The sequence below is a fragment of the Rhinatrema bivittatum genome, chromosome 17 (assembly GCF_901001135.1).
Source record: "Rhinatrema bivittatum chromosome 17, aRhiBiv1.1, whole genome shotgun sequence".
NCBI classification, from domain to species: domain Eukaryota; kingdom Metazoa; phylum Chordata; class Amphibia; order Gymnophiona; family Rhinatrematidae; genus Rhinatrema; species Rhinatrema bivittatum.
The window spans coordinates 21446214-21465986 of record NC_042631.1 but is presented as its reverse complement, the minus strand read 5'-3'; the positions used below and the strand labels follow the sequence as shown (position 1 = coordinate 21465986).

General features: G+C 42.5%; 1 protein-coding gene across 1 annotated transcript in view; it reads left to right on the top strand.

Moving 5' to 3' along the window:
* Positions 1-10532, top strand: part of ZNF143 (zinc finger protein 143) — a 49986-nt gene extending 39454 nt beyond the window's left edge. The window contains exons 13-17 of the mRNA XM_029582836.1: positions 3760-3987; positions 5731-5867; positions 6148-6309; positions 7582-7728; positions 9849-10532. Coding sequence (XP_029438696.1) covers positions 3760-3987; positions 5731-5867; positions 6148-6309; positions 7582-7728; positions 9849-9932 — 758 coding nt within the window. The 3' untranslated portion in view covers positions 9933-10532. The remainder of the gene's footprint in view (positions 1-3759; positions 3988-5730; positions 5868-6147; positions 6310-7581; positions 7729-9848) is intronic.
* Positions 10533-19773: the final 9241 nt, after the last annotated feature.

Sequence of the window (19773 nt, the reverse complement as noted above, 5' to 3'; positions counted from 1 at the left end):
TTCTACTCTGCTGCGAGCTCACAAGATTGCTACTTCCTTGGCATATGTCCGGGTTTGGAGGGTCTTTGAGTCTTGGTGTATGGAGCAGGGAGTTTTTTCTCAGAGAGCCTCAGTGGTGTAGATTCTGGCCTTTTTGCAGAGAGGCTTGATGAAAGCTTTATCCTTTAATTCCCTGAGAGTGCAGGTGTCAGCCTTGAGCTGCTTGTGGGGCAAGATTCATGGAGCAACTCTGGCTGCGCATCAGGATGTGGTGCATTTCCTTTGCAGGGCGAAGCATTTGCACCCCCCCCCCCTGTTCATAAGTTGTGTCCTTCATGGAGCTTTAACTTGATCCTCAGAGGCATGTGTGAGGTGCCATTTCAGCCTCTTAAGAGGGCCACCCTAAAAGATCTATCTTTGAAGGTGGTTTTCTTGGTAGTGGTTTTTTTAGCCAAAAGGGTGTCTGAGCTTCAAGCCCTGTCATGCAGGGAAGCTTTTCTGCAGATTTCGGATTTTCACTCAGGACAGTTCTGTTTTTTTTTCTGCTGAAGGTAGTTTCAGCGTTCCACTTAAGTCAGTCAGAGGAGCTTCCAGCCTTTACAGATCTGGAGATGGATACTTCTCATGCAAGAGAATTGAAATGCCGGGCTTTGTTGTGGTATCTAGAGGTCACTAACAGTTTCCGATTGTTGGATCACCTTTTTGTGCTATAGAGTGGTGCAGAAAAGGATCAGAAAGCATCAAAGGCCACGATAGCGCGTTGGTTGAAGGAGGCTATTGGGTCCGCTTATATCTGTCGCGATCATCCTGTCGCGGAGGGGTTAAGGGCTCATTCTACCCGTTCACAGGCGACCTCCTGGGCAGAGTGTCAACTGATTTTGCCACAAGGGATTTGCATTGCAGCTACTTGGAAGTCTTTATGTACCTTTTGCCAGACACTACCGATTGGACGTCCAGGCCCCAGACATCGACAATTTTGGTAGAAGTGTACTTCAAGTGGGACTCTCGCAGTCCCATCCAGGTTAGGGAAGCTTTGGTACATCCCAGGCGTCTGGACTTAAGAACATAAGAAAATGCCATACTGGGTCAGACCAAGGGTCCATCAAGCCCAGCATCCTGTTTCCAACAGTGGCCAATCCAGGCCATAAGAACCTGGCAAGTACCCAAAAACTAAGTCTATTCCATGTAACCATTGCTAATGGCAGTGGCTATTCTCTAAGTGAACTTAATAGCAGGTAATGGACTTCTCCTCCAAGAACTTATCCAATCCTTTTTTAAACACAGCTATACTAACTGCACGAACCACATTCTCTGGCAACAAATTCCAGAGTTTAATTGTGCGTTGAGTAAAAAAGAACTTTCTCCGATTAGTTTTAAATGTGCCCCATGCTAACTTCATGGAGTGACCCCTAGTCTTTCTACTATCCGAAAGAGTAAATAACCGATTCACATCTACCCGTTCTAGACCTCTCATAATTTTAAACACCTCTGTCATATCCCCCCTCAGTCGTCTCTTCTCCAAGCTGAAAAGTCCTAACCTCTTTAGTCTTTCCTCATAGGGGAGTTGTTCCATTCCCCTTATCATTTTGGTAGCCCTTCTCTGTACCTTCTCCATCGCAATTATATCTTTTTTGAGATGCGGCGACCAGAATTGTACACAGTATTCAAGGTGCGGTCTCACCATGGAGCGATACAGAGGCATTATGACATTTTCCGTTTTATTCATCATTCCTTTTCTAATAATTCCCAACATTCTGTTTGCTTTTTTGACTGCCGCAGCACACTGAACCGACGATTTCAATGTGTTATCCACTATGACACCTAGATCTCTTTCTTGGGTTGTAGCACCTAATATGGAACCCAACATCATGTAATTATAGCATGGGTTATTTTTCCCTATATGCATCACCTTGCACTTATCCACATTAAATTTCATCTGCCATTTGGATGCCCAATTTTCCAGTCTCACAAGGTCTTCCTGCAATTTATCACAATCTGCTTGTGATTTAACTACTCTGAACAATTTTGTGTCATCTGCAAATTTGATTATCTCACTCGTCGTATTTCTTTCCAGATCATTTATAAATATATTGAACAGTAAGGGTCCCAATACAGATCCCTGAGGCACTCCACTGTCCACTCCCTTCCACTGAGAAAATTGCCCATTTAATCCTACTCTCTGTTTCCTGTCTTTTAGCCAGTTTGCAATCCAAGAAAGGACATCGCCACCTATACCATGACTTTTTACTTTTCCTAGAAGACTCTCATGAGGAACTTTGTCAAACACCTTCTGAAAATCCAAGTACACTACATCTACCAGTTCACCTTTATCCACATGTTTATTAACTCCTTCAAAAAAGTGAAGCAGATTTGTGAGGCAAGATTTGCCTTGGGTAACGCCATGCTGACTTTGTTCCATTAAACCATGTCTTTCTATATGTTCTGTGATTTTGATGCTTAGAACACTTTCCACTATTTTTCATGGCACTGAAGTCAGGCTAACCGGTCTGTAGTTTCCCGGATCGCCCCTGGAGCCCTTTTTAAATATTGGGGTTACATTTGCTATCCTCCAGTCTTCAGGTACAATGGATGATTTTAATGATAAGTTACAAATTTTTACTAATAGGTCTGAAATTTCATTTTTTAGTTCCTTCAGAACTCTGGGGTGTATACCATCCGGTCCAGGTGATTTACTACTCTTCAGTTTGTCAATCAGGCCTACCACATCTTCTAGGTTCACCGTGATTTGATTCAGTCCATCTGAATCATTACCCATGAAAACCTTCTCCATTACGGGTACCTCCCCAACATCCTCTTCAGTAAACACCGAAGCAAAGAAATCATTTAATCTTTCCGCGATGGCCTTATCTTCTCTAAGTGCCCCTTTAACCCCTCGATCATCTAACGGTCCAACTGACTCCCTCACAGACTGATCTAGGTACATACAGGGAAAGGAAAATTGGTTCTTACCTGCTAATTTTCGTTCCTGTAGTACTACAGATCAGTCCATAGACCCATCCAGTAGGGGAAAGGAGTTTGAGAGTCTGCACGATCTGTCTATTTTAATAGTTCTGATTAATTCTGAAAAATGGCACAGGTTTCTCATTAGTCTTTAAGGGCATGTTCGACATTTAATTATAGTCCTTAATTACGAATTTCCTTCTCCTCTGCTCGTTCCGGGGAATATAGTAGAGTTAATTGGCTAGATTTTTTTTTTTGTTAAATATTTTCTGCTTGGGTACTGATTAATACTGAAGAGATGCAGGTGGCACACCAGGTTAAGAGGCGGTGTCTGTAAAGCTTTCTCTGTCTCCACCTGCTGGATGGGAGGCAAAACCCAGGAGTCTGGACTGATCTATGGTAATACAGGAATGAAAACTAGCAGGTAAGAACCAATTTTCCATTATAGCACTCTGGACATTTTACCCAAAAAAGTTATTTCAGAACCAAGAATATTTCTCAGAATACGTAAGATGTATATATTGGGTTTTGCTACCTAGACCTGCAGTAGGATCCAGTGCGAGAGCATTCCCTTCCTAAGAGGTCCAAGGTCATGCTTCTGTCCTGTGGGACCATCTGGGAAAGAAAAGAGAAAAAACACAGATGCACAATATGATACGTGCAGTACCCGTTTCTGGGGTTTTTTGGGTTTTGTTTTGTTTTTAATTATTTTCTTGGTAAAATCAATATACCTGTATATAATTACCAGTGTTCCACAGCCAGAATTGCTCATATTACCTGAGAAGGTTCTGATCTCATTGTATCCTTGTGGCTTATTAGGGGAGAAGCCTTATGTATGTACTGTCCCCGGCTGTGACAAACGGTTTACAGAATACTCGAGTTTATACAAGCACCACGTCGTCCATACTCATTCCAAGCCGTACAACTGCAACCACTGTGGGAAAACGTACAAGCAGATTTCCACGCTAGCTATGCACAAGCGGACGGCGCACAACGACACCGAGCCCATTGAGGAAGAGCAGGAAGCTTTCTTTGATCCTCAACCAGGTCTGTGCTTGCTCCTCTGTTCCTTTCTGTAGAGAGACTCTCTGTGAAGTGTCCCTCAGGGAATTTTTTGTGTTTAAAGTAATGAAACTCCTGTAAACACTTGCAATCTCTTGCAAAGAGGCTGTAGGACATGGGTTTCAGATATGTTTTAATTGGTGAAAAAAAAATTAATTCTATGCCTACTCTTTTTTTTAAATCTGGGGAATACTTTGAGTTTCTTCATGGCTCTGTGATCTTAATATTCATTACTGTTAGGTCCTTTCACGTTCCTTCTCTTGTCCTGATTTTGGTTCGAAGGTAAAATTACAGTGCAAACCTACTGTAGTCAGTAAATTTTAGTTTCGTTTTAATTTTAATCATTTGTGAACTGTCATACTAAACAAAAATAGGTCAACCAAAGCAATGTGCAGTCAATAAAATTACACCAACAACCATTCAATAGGAAATAGAAACAAAAGAGAATAGAGCAATTCAAATCTGGACTAAAGAAAACTATAAAAGCAATAATCGCAACAAGAAAAAAATCTAAGTTATAACTAAAGAAGCCCCAAAAACATCAAAAGATCTTATCTAATGCCCTTATCTTTTTTTCTTTTTAGAAAAGCTCAAGAGAACATTTTCTCTATTCTGTACCAGAATGATGAGCAAATCATCCGATAAATGCTGCTTATAAAATGTCTGTGTATGTTGCTGTTATCGCGTTCTGTTAGAATGCAATTGTGAATGTATTCATTTACATTTAAACTTAAGATTGTGGAACAAAACCTAGCCTGTGGGTATTTTAATAGCCTGTATTGCTCATCAGGTTTTCTCAGTAGCAAGAGCTTTATGTGCCGTTTGAAATGCATTCAGAGGGCAAGTTTCAGTAGCCCACGTAGCTGCACTTTTTTACCCACAGAGTAAATTTTCAGAGGGAAACCTTGCAGGCCCTTTACCTATTGGGAAACCAGGTGCCTGGATTTAAAAATCAAAGCGTGCACATGGTTTCCAGCTCCCCCAGGAGTATATTTACAGGGACTGCACTCCCCCAGGAGTATATTTACAGGGACTGCACAGTTTTCAGCCAGAAAAATCATGCCCAGGAATTCCCTAGTTATCTTGACAAATACCTTTTGAAAATTTGCCTCTAAAAGTAAACTGGACTTTAAGGAATGATTTTTCCTTAGAGAGCTGACAAGCAAATACAGAGTTGGGGAAAAATCACCATTTTATTTCGGTTAATCATTTACAAAGATAGCACATTATTATCTCACTGTGTACATAATGGCACAATTCTATAATCTAGTGGGATGCAGAGTCACTTTAATGACCGGTTCTTTTTTGTACTATAAGTAAACTGTAATAGACTGTTTTGTTGGCAGTGAACACAGACAGCAGGTTAATGTTTAATACAAATTACACAATACTGCATTGCTATTTATTTTTTGCATTTTTATGATCTATTGAAGGAAATATTTTTCAAGTGCTAAAATCAGTTATTGCCATTCTTTTCTCTTTACAAGTTTCTCTTTTACAACAATCCATACAGTTTATTTTATTTTGCATTTCTTTATATTCCATTTTGTGGCACTTCAAAGCAGATTTACATTCAAGTACTGTAGGTATTTTATTGTATTTATAGATTTCCTAAAACTCCAAAACCATTTTGATGAGCCAAATTTATTTATTTTTTTAATTCTGAGTTTTTTGCATTAAGTGCTGAGAACATGTAAAATCTCTTCTGTTTTTGTAACATATCATTAGGGTCAGATGAAGATGTACTCAAAGTGCCGCATATAACCTACGTGACCGGCGTAGATGAAGAAGATGGCATTCCATCCCAGGTTTCCACAGCATTGGGCCAGCAGGTAGCACTGATAACCCAGGATGGGACCCAGCATGTAAGCATTCTCCACTTTATTTACATAAGATACCGTAGTTCCAATTCCCCCAGTCCTTCTATATATATTTTTTTTTTCTTTGTTTATGCATTCTTTGTGGTTCCTCAGACTTCATTCAAGTATTCTGTAAACCTGTGCCATATTACCTGTAATCTGAAAATGAATAATAATGGCTTGTAAACAGGCATTGTCGTGCGAGTCAGAACATTGAATTCATGCAAAGTGCCAAGCGTCAATAGGAGCAGATCATTTCACATTTCCAAACTGGCTTGCGTTTCAGGTCAATATATCTCAAGCTGACATGCATGCGATTGGCAACACCATCACGATGGTAACGCAGGATGGCACCACCATCACAGTGCCTGCCCATGATGCTGTTATATCTTCAGCAGGGACACATTCTGTAGCAATGGTTACTGCAGAAGGCACAGAAGGGCAGCAGGTAAAATATGCTCCTGCATTTTGATTCAAAAGTACTTTTTCCACTTATAAATATGTTTTACTTTGGATGAGATATGGAACATCTAACATGGACATTAGCTGACATCTTCTTTCTTTAAAACCTTGCAAAAGGTGCAGAATGGTCCCATAACCTGTTAGATGGAAATTTGTAGGTTACATGAGGTCACACTGTCAGCTTCTCATACGTTTGCTTTTTATTTTGTGTGTTTTTCAGGGGAAAATGGAAAGGACAGATACAATATTCTGCCATCCAGTAATTGAGGGTTATTTGAGTTGTATTTATTTAAGTCTGAAATGCATGCCTGTGCAAGGATTGGCTATATTATGCATTGCTAGTTTTAGTGCCATTTGTGCAAAAGGAACCACTTAGGCTGCAGCACACCCATAAGACGTTTTCAGTAACTGTGCAGACCACAGGGAGGAAAGCAGTGAGTTCTGAGGAGCTGGCAGGGAAAGTCAGGTAAGGATGGCAGTTTCTGGAGCTCCCATCCACATCACTATCTCTTCGGAGCCATGGGGGAGGTGCATGGACATTGTCCTCTAAGAATACAGGCTTTGGAGGCTCAGACTGCAGAAATCTTCATTATGATAACCAGATACCCGAGTTTCTTCCTAGATTTAGAGTCTCTATAATGATTGTTTTGCTCATACCATAAACGTGGTATGTTGCAAGAGGGAGGAATGAGAGAAGGGGATATGTAAGGCGGGTGAGAGAGTGAAACACACACAGAAATATCTCATTCCACCATGAATCCATCCTTCACCCTCCCTGCCCCTTGCTTCCCTAGGTGAGAGGTATGGGGATAGGGGGGAGGCAGGGCTAAAGTTTCTTGGGGTGTGCTAGGGTTGCTAACTTTTGAGAAACCTAGAAATATTATTACTGACACACTGTCTGCCACACCCCTGGGAACTCTGCACCCATGCCTACCCCCTTCCCCAGTATTTCAAATAACCAAAAGGATCATACATGATCCCTTCTCAACACACAACTCAGAAAGGCTCTCTTCCACTCCCAACCCACCCTGGATTCAGTAAACTGAGGAAGACCTCCCCAGCTGGCCTTATTGATGTTTGAAATGTCCAGTGTGGCCATCCTCTTGATGGTTTAGAGAATCCAATAAAATCTGCAGGAAACGCCCACTTGTGCAAAGGTCCTTGCCCATCTCGCCTCGGTATTGGCCCTTGTGGACGGTTAGGTGTACATGAATTTCTTGTATTTTCAGATTATTAATTGATCCTACTTTGCTTGAAGGTTGCCATTGTGGCACAAGACTTGGCGGCTTTCCACACAGCAACCTCAGAATCAGGGCATCAGCAACATGGGCATCACCTAGTCACCACGGAAACTAGGCCCGTGACATTACTAGCCACATCGAATGGAACTCAGATCGCAGTGCAAGTAAGTGCACCGCCTTCCCTAACAGTGGAAAACAGATTGCTTTCATTTGATGACTGTCTTTCATTGTCGCCTACTTTTCCTACTGATCTCTGAATATTTTGATTCCTGAAAATACATGTAAGGATGTATAAAAATCTAATTTTAGAACACACTAAAGCCCTAAGTGGAAATATTACCCTAAATCAGGCTACATGGGCAAAGAAAGACAACTTTTCTCATACTGGCAATAATCCTAGAGATTCTGAGAACATTTTATGCAGGTACAGGCAACATCTCAAGATGCTCTTGGAAGTGTTTTAATCAGGTGAGTACTGTTTCTGTATCCTTAGGCCACATTTTCTTGGTCTCTGATTACATCTCTTGGTACTTGATGATCTCTCTCCATACGTTGTGTGGAATAGTTGCTTAGTACTGACGCTTTCACTAGTAATGCTGGGGTTTGGTTTTTTTTTCATGTTCTCCTTTGTCTGGTTTTCTAGCATCAAGCATTTTATTGGCTGCTCTGAGAATTAATAATTACACTCAGATTTATGTGAAAAATGTGCATAAGAATGACATTAACTGTAAGCGTAAAGTAAGAAGTTAGCAGTGAGTTGGTGTGGAGCTTGGTTGCCTCCCCCCACCATGCTCACCCAACCAGATATCATTAGGGCAATCAGCGGGATAACTTGCCCCAGGTATTCAGTGGGATAAATGTTCTGCTGACCATCCCTGATTAAAGTTATCCAATAACTTTTGGTCAGCTGATTAGGTTTGCCTTGCGTGGCTGGATGACCTACCCCTCAAGCGGATGTCTTCAAAAGATATCCAGTTAACTGGTACTGTTATGCTTTAAAAAAAAAAAAGTTGATTGCGGGCCTTCTGGCCCGATTCCTACACTTGTCCCTCCTACCCATAAATTTTAAAGGCTGGCTGAGCCTCCAGCCAAACCCCTCTGATGGAAAATGTAGAAATGAAAGTGGCATTATTGGCACCAGCCTTTCCTAGTAAATGCAACTAAAAATAAAGCCAGCTCAGCCCCAACTGAATAAATAATGAAAATGAAATGGTTGAAACCTTTTTGCTGAAAAACATATTCAGTAGTTTTATTGACAGCATTGATCAGTGCTTCTCAAACCAGTCCTCGGGGCACCCCTAGCCATTCAGGTTTTCAGGCTATTCATAATGAATATGCATGAGAGAAATGTGTGTGAGCACTGTCTCCATTGTATGCAGATCTATCTCATGCATATTCATGGTGGCTATCCTGAAAACTGGGTTGAGAAGCACTGGCATAGTTTAAAGAAAATAGAGCAGGCAGTCTAGTCATGATCACATTAACAAGATACACAAAACTATTTGTCTTCTATGAAAGAACTACGTTGAGAACATTAATATGCTTAAATCCCTGAAAGGAATTCCCTGGAAGAAAGCAGGATTTAAAAGTCTTTAATGTGTCCGCAAGGGTATTGAACATTTAATGATCAATACCCTTGCGGACATTTTAATGTTCAATACTTAGGAACAGGCTAGGACAGCTCTTATTGGGGATTTGCATTTAAGTGAAATTGGTTAAAAGAAAACTAACAAAGTAGTTGTGCAGAGATGGTGCCTTTTAGGAAGGCTAATAAATGTTTTAACAATGCAGTTTTTGGGCGCTGCTAAGATTTCTTCCCAGGCAATGTTCTGCAAATGAAGCTGGAGTGCTTAATACAGAGGAGAAAAGTGCAGGCTGGCAATGCTAACTGCAGGACCATTGCATTTTGTGTACATAAGATTAAAGATATTTATGGATGTGTTAACAATTTTACGCCTCTGTGGTATCCATGTGCTACAAGTGCACCAAGAAATGGACACTGAAACTGAACATGTTTATTTAAAAAAGAACTGTGTGTGCTATGAAAAATGTTAGCATGGAGGAAACCCGCCCTAAGCATAATACACATGCACTATGCAGCGTGCACAGTTAATACATAGGCACTTTCACCATGCTAACTGGCCTAGAGTGATAGGACTAGTTAGCCCAGAATAATTCCTGACCCCCAACCACATTTAATTGTTCATAATAAGTCAAATAACATTTTCAAAAGTATACAATTCGCTTTTGTGATGACTTGATACATGTTTTGAAAATGTTTCAGCTTGCGGAGCAGCAGTCCTTGGAAGAAGCCATCAGGATAGCCTCCAGAATACAACAGGGTGAAACCCCAGGGATTGATGATTAACCCCTAGCAGCATCTGTGGAACAATGCAGTGCACTGGTGTTTTATTGACTGTCGGGGGAAGGTCCTGTCAGTTACAGAAAGACTTCAGAGTTTTCCGCTCAGTGATGTTGTGTACAAGCGTTATGCAAGAACAAGGAATGATTATGATCTTAGCTTTTGTGCACATGACTCTTAACATAGGAAAACTACAATTGAAGTCATCCAGTGTATTTCCTTGGATTTTACATTGGGACTATCCGCACGCCAAATCTCCTAGAACCGGCCAGAGCCGGCACAAGATGACCCGCCAGAAGATATGAAATGACGTTTAATATTAATTTGTGAAATAATGAAGATGTGGAATTCTGGAAGAGAAGTTCCTGCAACCATCGTTTCCCTTGGAGACAGTAAAGGTGTGCAAAGCCTTTTCACAGCTTAGCCTTTACACTAGGATTTGTTTGCTACGGTGATATCCTGTTTTATCTCCTGTGCTCCTTCCCCCTTTTTGCTCACTGTAAATACAGTGTTGATGCTGAAATGCTAATTATATTTTATCTTTACATTGGATTATGTAAAAAATGAGATGCTTCGGTTCTTTAATATTAAAGGAATTAAATCTGCTGGGGATTTGTTCTTATTTTTTTTTTTTGTATATGAAATTTTTTATTGATCACATTAATCAGGCAACATGTCAAAAGAATACAATGAGATCAATACCATTTGCCAGATTTGTTCTTATTAAGTACATCATAAAGTTGTCCTTTTCAAATCATGATGTAATCAAAGTGTAACAGGACTATGCTGTGTAACCTTACTGGCAATGTGACGTGTCCAACCTGAGAACAAATCGTTTACGTCCTGACCTTTTATACATTGTCACCATTACAGGGTTTCCAAATTGACAGTCTGAGGGTGCTGGCAATACAGTGAGAGGTCTTATCTAACTCATAAAGGCCTCATCTTGTAGTGTAAATGCATTGTTAGTCATCTCTCAAATGTTTGGGAATATGGGCATGAATCCTGTGCTCTGATCTATAACAGATATAGACCATGAATGCTTGCTTCAGTGACAGCACTTAACGTAGTATTCCTCGAATACTGTGCACTGTAGAATCAGTAGACCTAGGGGCTAATTAAGACTACTACTGTAGCTAAGATTATTTGCTTGAGAAAGGCAAACTGTCCAAGCTGATTGGACCTATTCCAGTAAATAAAACAGCAAGATAGTCTGTGAGTTCAATTAGACTCTATTTATTGAGCATTGCAGAATTCAGGAAACCAGGTAGAAAGAGGTAATAATTCTGAGAAATCTTGGATCAATGTAGAAATGCTAAGAATTGTAAAATACTGCAGCTATATATAGAAATAGGAGGGTTGGGCCAGCTCACTGGCAATGCTGCCTTAGGGGAAGACCTGGGTTTACTGCCCAGTTACCATTTCTACGCCTCTGGTCAACTGAGGCTGGGGGAGCAGCAGAATGTGGGAGGAAGGTGCTGCTGTCACTTGTGGGCCAGAATTTAGAGTTCACGTTAGTCATGTTCTGGAGGGAGCTGAGGTTTGTGGGCCCTGAACAAGGATTGTCACCGTAATGGCTGGGCTAAGTTGGGAGGTGAATATAAAAATAGTAGAAACTGTTTCTGGTGGAGTTAAATCCCAAAGGAGCAAAAGGAAACTGCTGAGCCAAAAAAAAAAAAAAAAAAAGGTCAACCTACATGCCCAATGAATCAGCTGAAAAAACATTCTTTTGTAGCATTTAAACATACCTAAAATGCAAAGAAATGGAAACCGGGTGAGGAAAGAAAAAGCCAGCCATAGACCCGATCTGGCTGTGTTTTGGCACCTACAAAGGGAAATGCCATGCAATAGTAAAGCAGTTTTGAATTGAGCTTTTCATATCCTGTTGGGATCCAGTGCTGTCACTTAATGCTTTCCACAGACAGTACAGGACTGCTGCTCGTGGTTCTATTTGGAGCTTTCTTGGGAGTCCTTGCTGCCTGAATGCTATGGGTTGCTTTTCTCTCTCACCAGTACTTCTGTTTTAGGCAAGTTCTTGAGATAAATTCTATTTCATTTTCATGAGAGGCTTCTAAAAAAAACAAACAAACAAACCCCTAAAAAGTCATGGGATAGGAGGCGATGACCTTTTGTGGATTGCAAACTGATTAAAAGACAGGAAACAGAGTGGGATTAAATGGTCAATTTTCACAGTGGAAAAAGGTAAACAGTGGAGTGCCTCAGGGATCTGTACTTGGACTGGTGCTTTTTAATATATTTGTAAATGATCTGGAAAGAAATATGACAAGGGATGTGTTCAAATTTGCAGATGATACAAAATTATTCAGAGTAGTTAAATCACAAGCAGATTGTGGTAAATTGCAGGAGGACCTTGCGAGACTGGAAGATTGGGCATCTAAATGGCAGATGAAATTTAATGTGAAGGTGATGCATAAAGGGGAAAATAACCCTTGCTGTAGTTACACAATGTTAGGTTCCATATTAGGAGCTACCACCCAGGAAAAGAGAACTAGGCATCATAGTGGATAGTACCTTGAAATCGTCGGTTCAGTGTGCCTTGGCAATCAGAAAAGCAAACAATGTTAGGAATTATTAGGAAGGGAATGGCAAATTAATATGAAGGATGTCATAATGCCTCTATCACTCCATGGTGAGACCGCACCTTGAATACTGTGTGTAGTTCTGGTCACCGCATCTCAAAAAAGATAAGTTACAATGGAGAAAGTGCTGGGAAGGGTGACCAAAATGATATGGGTCATGGAATGGCTCCCCTATGAGGAAAGGCTAAGGAAGTTAGGGCTGTTCAGTTTGGAGAAGAGACAACTGAGGGGGGATATGATAGGTCTACAAAATCATGAAAGGACTTGAACAAGTTAATGTAAATTGGTTATTTACTTTCTCAGATAATAGGACTAGGCGGCACATCATGAAGTCAGCAAGTAGCTCATTTAAAACAAATCAAAGAAAATTATTTTTCACTCAGCGCATTGTTAAGCTCTAGAAATCATCGCCAGAGGATGTGGTTACAGCAGTTAGTATAACTGGGTTTAAAAAAGGTTTGGGTAAGTTCCTAGAGGATAAATCCATAAGTTGCTATTAATAAGGAATAATAGCTTGAGATTGATTTAATGCTTGGGTACTGCCAGGTTCTTATGGCCTGGATTAGCCTCTGTTGGAAACAGAATGCTGGGCTTGATGGACCCTCGGTCTGACCCAGGATGGCATGTTCTTATGTCAGCTTTGTTTTCCAGCTAATTAATTTGGTGTATATAGTAACCCTTCTAGTTCTGTGTATAAACTTTAAATATTAGATTTTTCTTAGAATTTCTACATCGAGTGAGGCATAATTAGCATATTCCAAAAGATTTGTATATATTATGACCTCTTCTACCTTCTTCCCCTTTTTAGTCTTGGTTGCCAGATTCTGTGATTTATAGAATCCATTTGTTCTTATTTTCTGAATGGTTTTATAAAGTTCACCGTACATAAACTCTGGAGCCCTCTCATAGCGTTAAGTCATTGCATTTCATTGCCATAGGGGTCTCTGCCTTGTCTTATTCCTATGTGCTACCATCAATCAATCAGGTCGATAAAGTAACGTTGAGTTGAAGATTCCCCGTCTGTAACGTGCTGGGAGCGCACAATACAGACGAGTAAGGCCATCCAGCGATACAGTCTCCAGTTTCACGCGTCCCTAGCGCTTCCTAAAATAAACACATAACCCTTTCCGCACCCAGCATGTAAATGAACGAAAAAGCTGTATAATGAAGGAATTAGCTATTCCCCTCCGATACTGTAACGGGCGCTGATACTACCTCCTCCGTAACCCGCTGTTCTGCCGCAGCCTTAACGTGCTAGTTTACCGCCTCCCCCTAGTAGGAGTTAGTGTAAGGAGAGACAGAAGGTCATGAAGCACCAAGCAGTGCAATCGGAAACCAGAAAGATGCTGCAGGAAGATAAAGAAATGGAATCAACTGAAGCCACCCACCTGATTAACAAGACTTTCTGAGTGCACTTCGGCATGTTGCTGGTATATATTAGATCTTAGGAGCTCCAGAAGGAAGCTTTCTTTGGTACAAAGCAAACATCCCGAAGAGCATTAGCAGTACATTTGAGACTGAGATCGTACTCAACAAACCCTGACTTGTGAATGAGGTCCCCGCCTATCATGGCAACTCTGACCCCCAGAGGCACCCACTGCCCTGAAATACCTTCTTTTAACCCACCTCTCACAGAAAACCAGCTCGGCTTAATAGCTCAATGACAAGGCAAAACCAAAGCGACAAAAGTAACTTACTTTTCCGCGGCAGCGGGGCCGGGGGGGGGCTTCGACCGGGCGGGCGGGTAGGTGAAAAAAAACCAAACTTTTCTGAGCCATCAGTAGCTCCCCCGACGAAGACAAAAAGATGGCCGCCTGCACGGGGAAAGCGTGCAATTGGCCGCTGAAGACACCTCAGCGGCCAATTGCACGCTTTCCCCGTGCAGGCGGCCATCTTTTTGTCTTCGTCGGGGGAGCTACTGATGGCTCAGAAAAGTTTGGTTTTTTTTCACCTACCCGCCCGCCCGGTCGAAGCCCCCCCCCCCCCGGCCCCGCTGCCGCGGAAAAGTAAGTTACTTTTGTCGCTTTGGTTTTGCCTTGTCATTGAGCTATTAAGCCGAGCTGGTTTTCTGTGAGAGGTGGGTTAAAAGAAGGTATTTCAGGGCAGTGGGTGCCTCTGGGGGTCAGAGTTGCCATGATAGGCGGGGACCTCATTCACAAGTCTTTTGTCGCTTTGGTTTTTTTTGCTGCGCCGCTGTCACCTACCCGCCCGATCGAACACCACCCCCCCCCCCCCCCCCGATCCCGATCCCGATCCCGCTGCAGTGAGACACAGCGGCAAAGCAAAAAAACCAAAGGCAGGAAGTAAGTCACTTCGCTGCCTCCCTCCTCCCGGTGCCTGTCATTTCAAATGTCATTTGAAATGACAGGTACCAGCGCACCCAGGTTACTGTATAGGCGCTGTATTAAGCGCCTATACAGTAAAATGGGTTGCGCGGGCATAACCCTTCCCTAACGCTTCACAGACGCGGCATGCATTTGCATGCGATTAGAAGAGAGTATCAGGCGCTAGGTCTAGAGGACTGTGGGTGCGGGGGGGAAGGGTGTGCCTGACACTGCCGCACTGCTTCTACCGCGGCCTTACAGTATCGAGCTGTATGTGTTGGATTCCCTAAAGCTTTAATTAAAAGAATCTTTTTATTGTGCAATATGCCGTGATCAGCACTATTAGCTTATTTGGACACGCTGATCCCACTACTACATTGGGAGTTATTCTAGCACGGCCAAAACGTGCATCCAACCGTGCGTCAAGCAGTGTGCTAGGCTGAGCGCACTATATTGCATCAGCCTGTATAAATTGCTGCTTCATGAAACTAGCTAATCCTGATGAGGGAGGGAACTATTTTAGATGTAGTCCTTAATGAATCCAAAACCTACTGCAAAGGATAATGGTAGTGGGGCCACTTAGCAATAGTGATCATAAGGCAATCAGGTTTGACATAATAGATGGATGGAGGATACTAAGCAAAACTATTGCAGTAGCATTTAACTTAAAACTAAATCCTGCCCTGAAGAGCTTACAGGGTCTGAGTGCCAGGAGCAACAGAAGATAAAGTGACTTGCCCAAAGTCATAAACAGTTAGTGGGGGGAAACGCATAAACTTTTTGTTGACAGTGTTTCACAGTACAAAATATAAAGAGCACCTTTAAATACTTCATAAATCATGCCCTGGGCGCTCTAATTCGTAGGTGCATAGAGAGTGCTGAACCCGGCATGCGGCTTTCGATAAACACTCTCAGGGGAAGGGAGTCTATTTAGGCAGGGCCTAGTGCTGAAGATGAATTCTGTACTGTTCCTTCAGAGCTTCCGGCGTTTGCCTGGAAAGCTGACTTGAAAGGTGGCCATCCAGTAAGGTCCTTCTCTGAGTTTTTTTTACTTCCTGGAAGAAAAACATCTTTCAAAGAAGCCTTGTAGGAAGGATATTTACATTTCAGCATTCAGGCCAGCCCTTTCAAGCAAGCGCTGTGTCTAGACTGACAAATACAGCTTAGAACAAAAATAATCTGTCCTAGTGCACTTTGTCATTGCTTTCACTAATATTTTCTGATTACACAAGAAAAAAAAAAGGATGTTACTCTTTACATCTTTTAGTTGCTAATTATATTAAAATCAAAAACACAATGTGCCAGACAGGTTTTGTTTTGGTTTTTTTCAATGACTAATTTACATGATACTTGATTTTTTGTTTAAACTACAGTGATATAGAAACATAGAAACATAGAAATGACGGCAGAAGAAGACCAACCGGTCCATCCAGTCTGCCCAGCAAGCTTCACACATTTGTTCTCATACTTAACTGTTTCTCTTGGCTCTTAGTAACCTTATGTTCTAATTCCCTTTTCACCCCCACCATTAATGTAGAGAGCAGTGCTGGAGCTGCTTCCAAGTGAAATATTAAGTTTGATTAGTTGGGTAAGCGGCAGCATAGCTCTCTGCCATGAAGCAGAGGGCAATGCTGGAAATGTGTGAAGTATCAGTTTTTCTTTTCCCCTGTCATTGAAGCAAGGAGTCATGCCGGACATGCACCGAAAGTGAAGAATGCCTTGAAAGTCACATTAACTATCATCAAATATTGAAAAGCCTAATAATTGGTAATACCTATAAGCCCATGAACCCATCCCTGTTTTTTTTTCTTTTCTTTTTTTAATTGGGAGATGGATGCCCTTCATCCTTCTACTCTGTGAAGGTGGACACCTACCACCGGCCACTGGCATCCCGCTCCGTTAATGCCTCTGTGGCTACTGCCGCTCCATGCAGTGTTTTACTACCTGCTCTTTATATGCGTCCTCTAGAACTGATGGATCCCATCCCTGGGTTTTTTTATTATTTATTTAATTGGGAGATGACAGCCCTCCATCCTTCCGCTCCGTGAAGGTGGACACCTACCACTGGCCACTGGCATCCCGCTCCGTGAATGCCTCTGTGGCTACTGCCGCTCTGTGCAGTATTTTACTACCTGCTCTTTATATGGACACCTACCACTGGCCACTGGCATCCCGCTCCGTGAATGCCTCTGTGGCTACTGCCGCTCCGTGCAGTATTTTACTACCTGCTCTTTATATGTGTCCTCTAGACCTGATGGATCCCATCCCTGTTTTGTTTTTTGTTTTTGTTTTTTATTTAATTGGGAGATGACAGCCCTACATCCTTCCGCTCCATGAAGGTGGACACCTACCACTGGCCACTGGCATCCCGCTCCGTGAATGCCTCTGTGGCTACTGCCGCTCCGTGCAGTATTTTACTACCTGCTCTTTATATGCGTCCTCTGGACCTGATGGATCCACAATATTTATCCCATGCCCCTTTGAAGTGCTTCACAGTTTTGGACTTCACCACTTCCTCCGGAAGGGCATTCCAGGCATCCACCACTCTCTCCGTGAAGAAATTCTTCCTGACATTGGTTCTTAGTCTTCCTCCTTGGAGCCTCAGCTCGTGACCTCTGGTTCTGCTGATTTTTTTCTGTTGGAAAAGGTTTGTCATTGTCTTTGGATCGTTAAAGTTTTTCAAGTATCTGAAAGTTTGAATCATATCACCCCTGCTCCTCCTTTCCTCCAGGGTGTACATATTTAGATTCTTCAATCTCTCCTCGTATGTCAACCGATGAAGACCCTCCACCTTCCTGGTCGCCCTTCTCTGTACCGCCTCCAACTTGTCCTTGTCTCTTTGTAGATACGGTCTCCAGAACTGAACACAGTACTCCAGGTGAGGCCTCACCAAGGACCTGTACAAGGGGATTATCACTTCCCTTTTCTTACTCGATATTCCTCTCTCTATGCATCCCAGCATTCTTCTGGCTTTTGCAATCGCCTTGTCGCATTGTTTCGCCGACTTCATATCATTAGACACTATCACCCCAAGGTCTCTCTCCTGCTCCGTGCACATCAGCCTTTCCCCCCCCATCGAATACAGTTCATTCGGATTTCCACTCCCCAAATGCATGACTTTGCACTTCTTGGCATTGAATTTCAGCTGCCATATCTTCGACCACTCTTCCAGCTTCCTTAAATCCCGTCTCATTCTCTCCACTCCTTCCGGCGTGTCCACTCTGTTGCAGATCTTAGTGTCGTCCGCAAAAAGACAAACCTTACCTTCTATCCCGTCCGCAATGTCGCTCACAAAGATATTGAACAGGACCGGTCCCAACACCGATCCTTGCGGTACACCACTTAAAACCGCTCTCTCTTCAGAGAAAGTTCCATTTACCATCACGCATATAGTTCATGCTAGAGGTAACTGCAGCTATTTTTCATTGAAACGGAGCTACAACTATTTACAGTGGGTTATTTTTAGGCTTGCTGTGGTCCTGTCCATCTGTCTGCAACCCTTTTTTGTATAGTGCTACAGGGTATGTGATGTGGGGGCAATTCTCTCTCATGCATATTCATTGTGGATATCCTGAAAACCTGACTGGCTAGACATGTCCTGAGGATTGGGTTAAGAATCCCTGATCTAAAGCAGGGGTGGCCAATTCCTGTCCTCAAGAGGCATAAACAGGCCTGGCTTTATGCATGAGAGAGAATTGCAGAGGATGGAAGCAGTGCATGCAAATTTAACTCATGTATATTCAGTGTGGATACCTTGAAACCTAGACCTGTTTGTGGCTCTTGAGTTGGCCACACCTACTGTAAAGGTTGTCAATCTTCAGTATTAGAAAAACCAAACTTTTTATTTTAGTATCCCCTTTTCTGTAAGGCCTCTTTCTCTAACTCTTCCACATTTAGCTCTCATCACAGAACCCTGCCCCTCGCCTTCAAGCATTTTTCTTCCTTGTAGTTTGCTAAGGTAGGGGCCCTGCATTTTGGAATCTCCTCCGGTTAAGATAGCAGGTTGCACTTACTCTTCCCTATGCCCCCTGCTGTGCTGTGGCCAGCCACTTAGTGGCACCAGAAGTGCAGAACTGGGCTCTGCTGGAGCTGTTACTTCAGGTGGGGTGGCAGCTTTCTAAGAAACTGAATATAACCCTCTCCTAGAAAAGCAATTGCTATGAAAAATGTGGGTGCTCATGGATTTGTACTACACGTAGTAGTTTTAGTGAGTTATAGCAATAGGTACTAAAAACTCTAGTGTTTACCGCCGGGAGTTCCTGAATATGATTTGCCTTTCAAAAAAAGGAGCGCGCTAGGACTAAGCCCTAGGTCCCAAACGAGCTCTGCTGCTCGTCCTGTCGCATTTGGGTCCAAACTGGAGGTTTTGCTGCGAGCAAACAGCTCTGCCCGTGGACATTTTCAACCGACCGCGGCGCCCGCATTGCTGCAGGGGACTGGAGCTTGAATGGATGTTTCGGTGTAATGGCCCCGCCCGCCCGGGTTTGTGTCACTCCGTTGCCATGACAATGATTGGCGGGCGCTAAACTGAGCTTCGAGGCCTCGCCCTGCGCTGGCGAAAGGAGACTGCAAGCAGGGGAAAAAGCACGTCTGCTGGCCCAAAACTGTTTTGTAAGAATGAATCAAACAGAAAGGAAAACGGACATGGAGAAAAACAGCATGCAGTGGCCTTTGTGATCATGCATTTCATTAAAAGTGTCTCTGAGCATTATGTGGTTGTACTTAAAGGCAGGATAAATAGCGCATGTAATGCAATAGTACTGAAAAGACAAAAGTACAGCAAAGTACTAGGGAATAAGGGAAAGGAGCTAGGAGCACAAATACTATATAAATAACAACCACGAGGAAGATATCACAGAATTGAAGATCAAATGTTATGTATTGTATTGCACACCCGGTTCTGCCGAATGACAGCAATGTCCC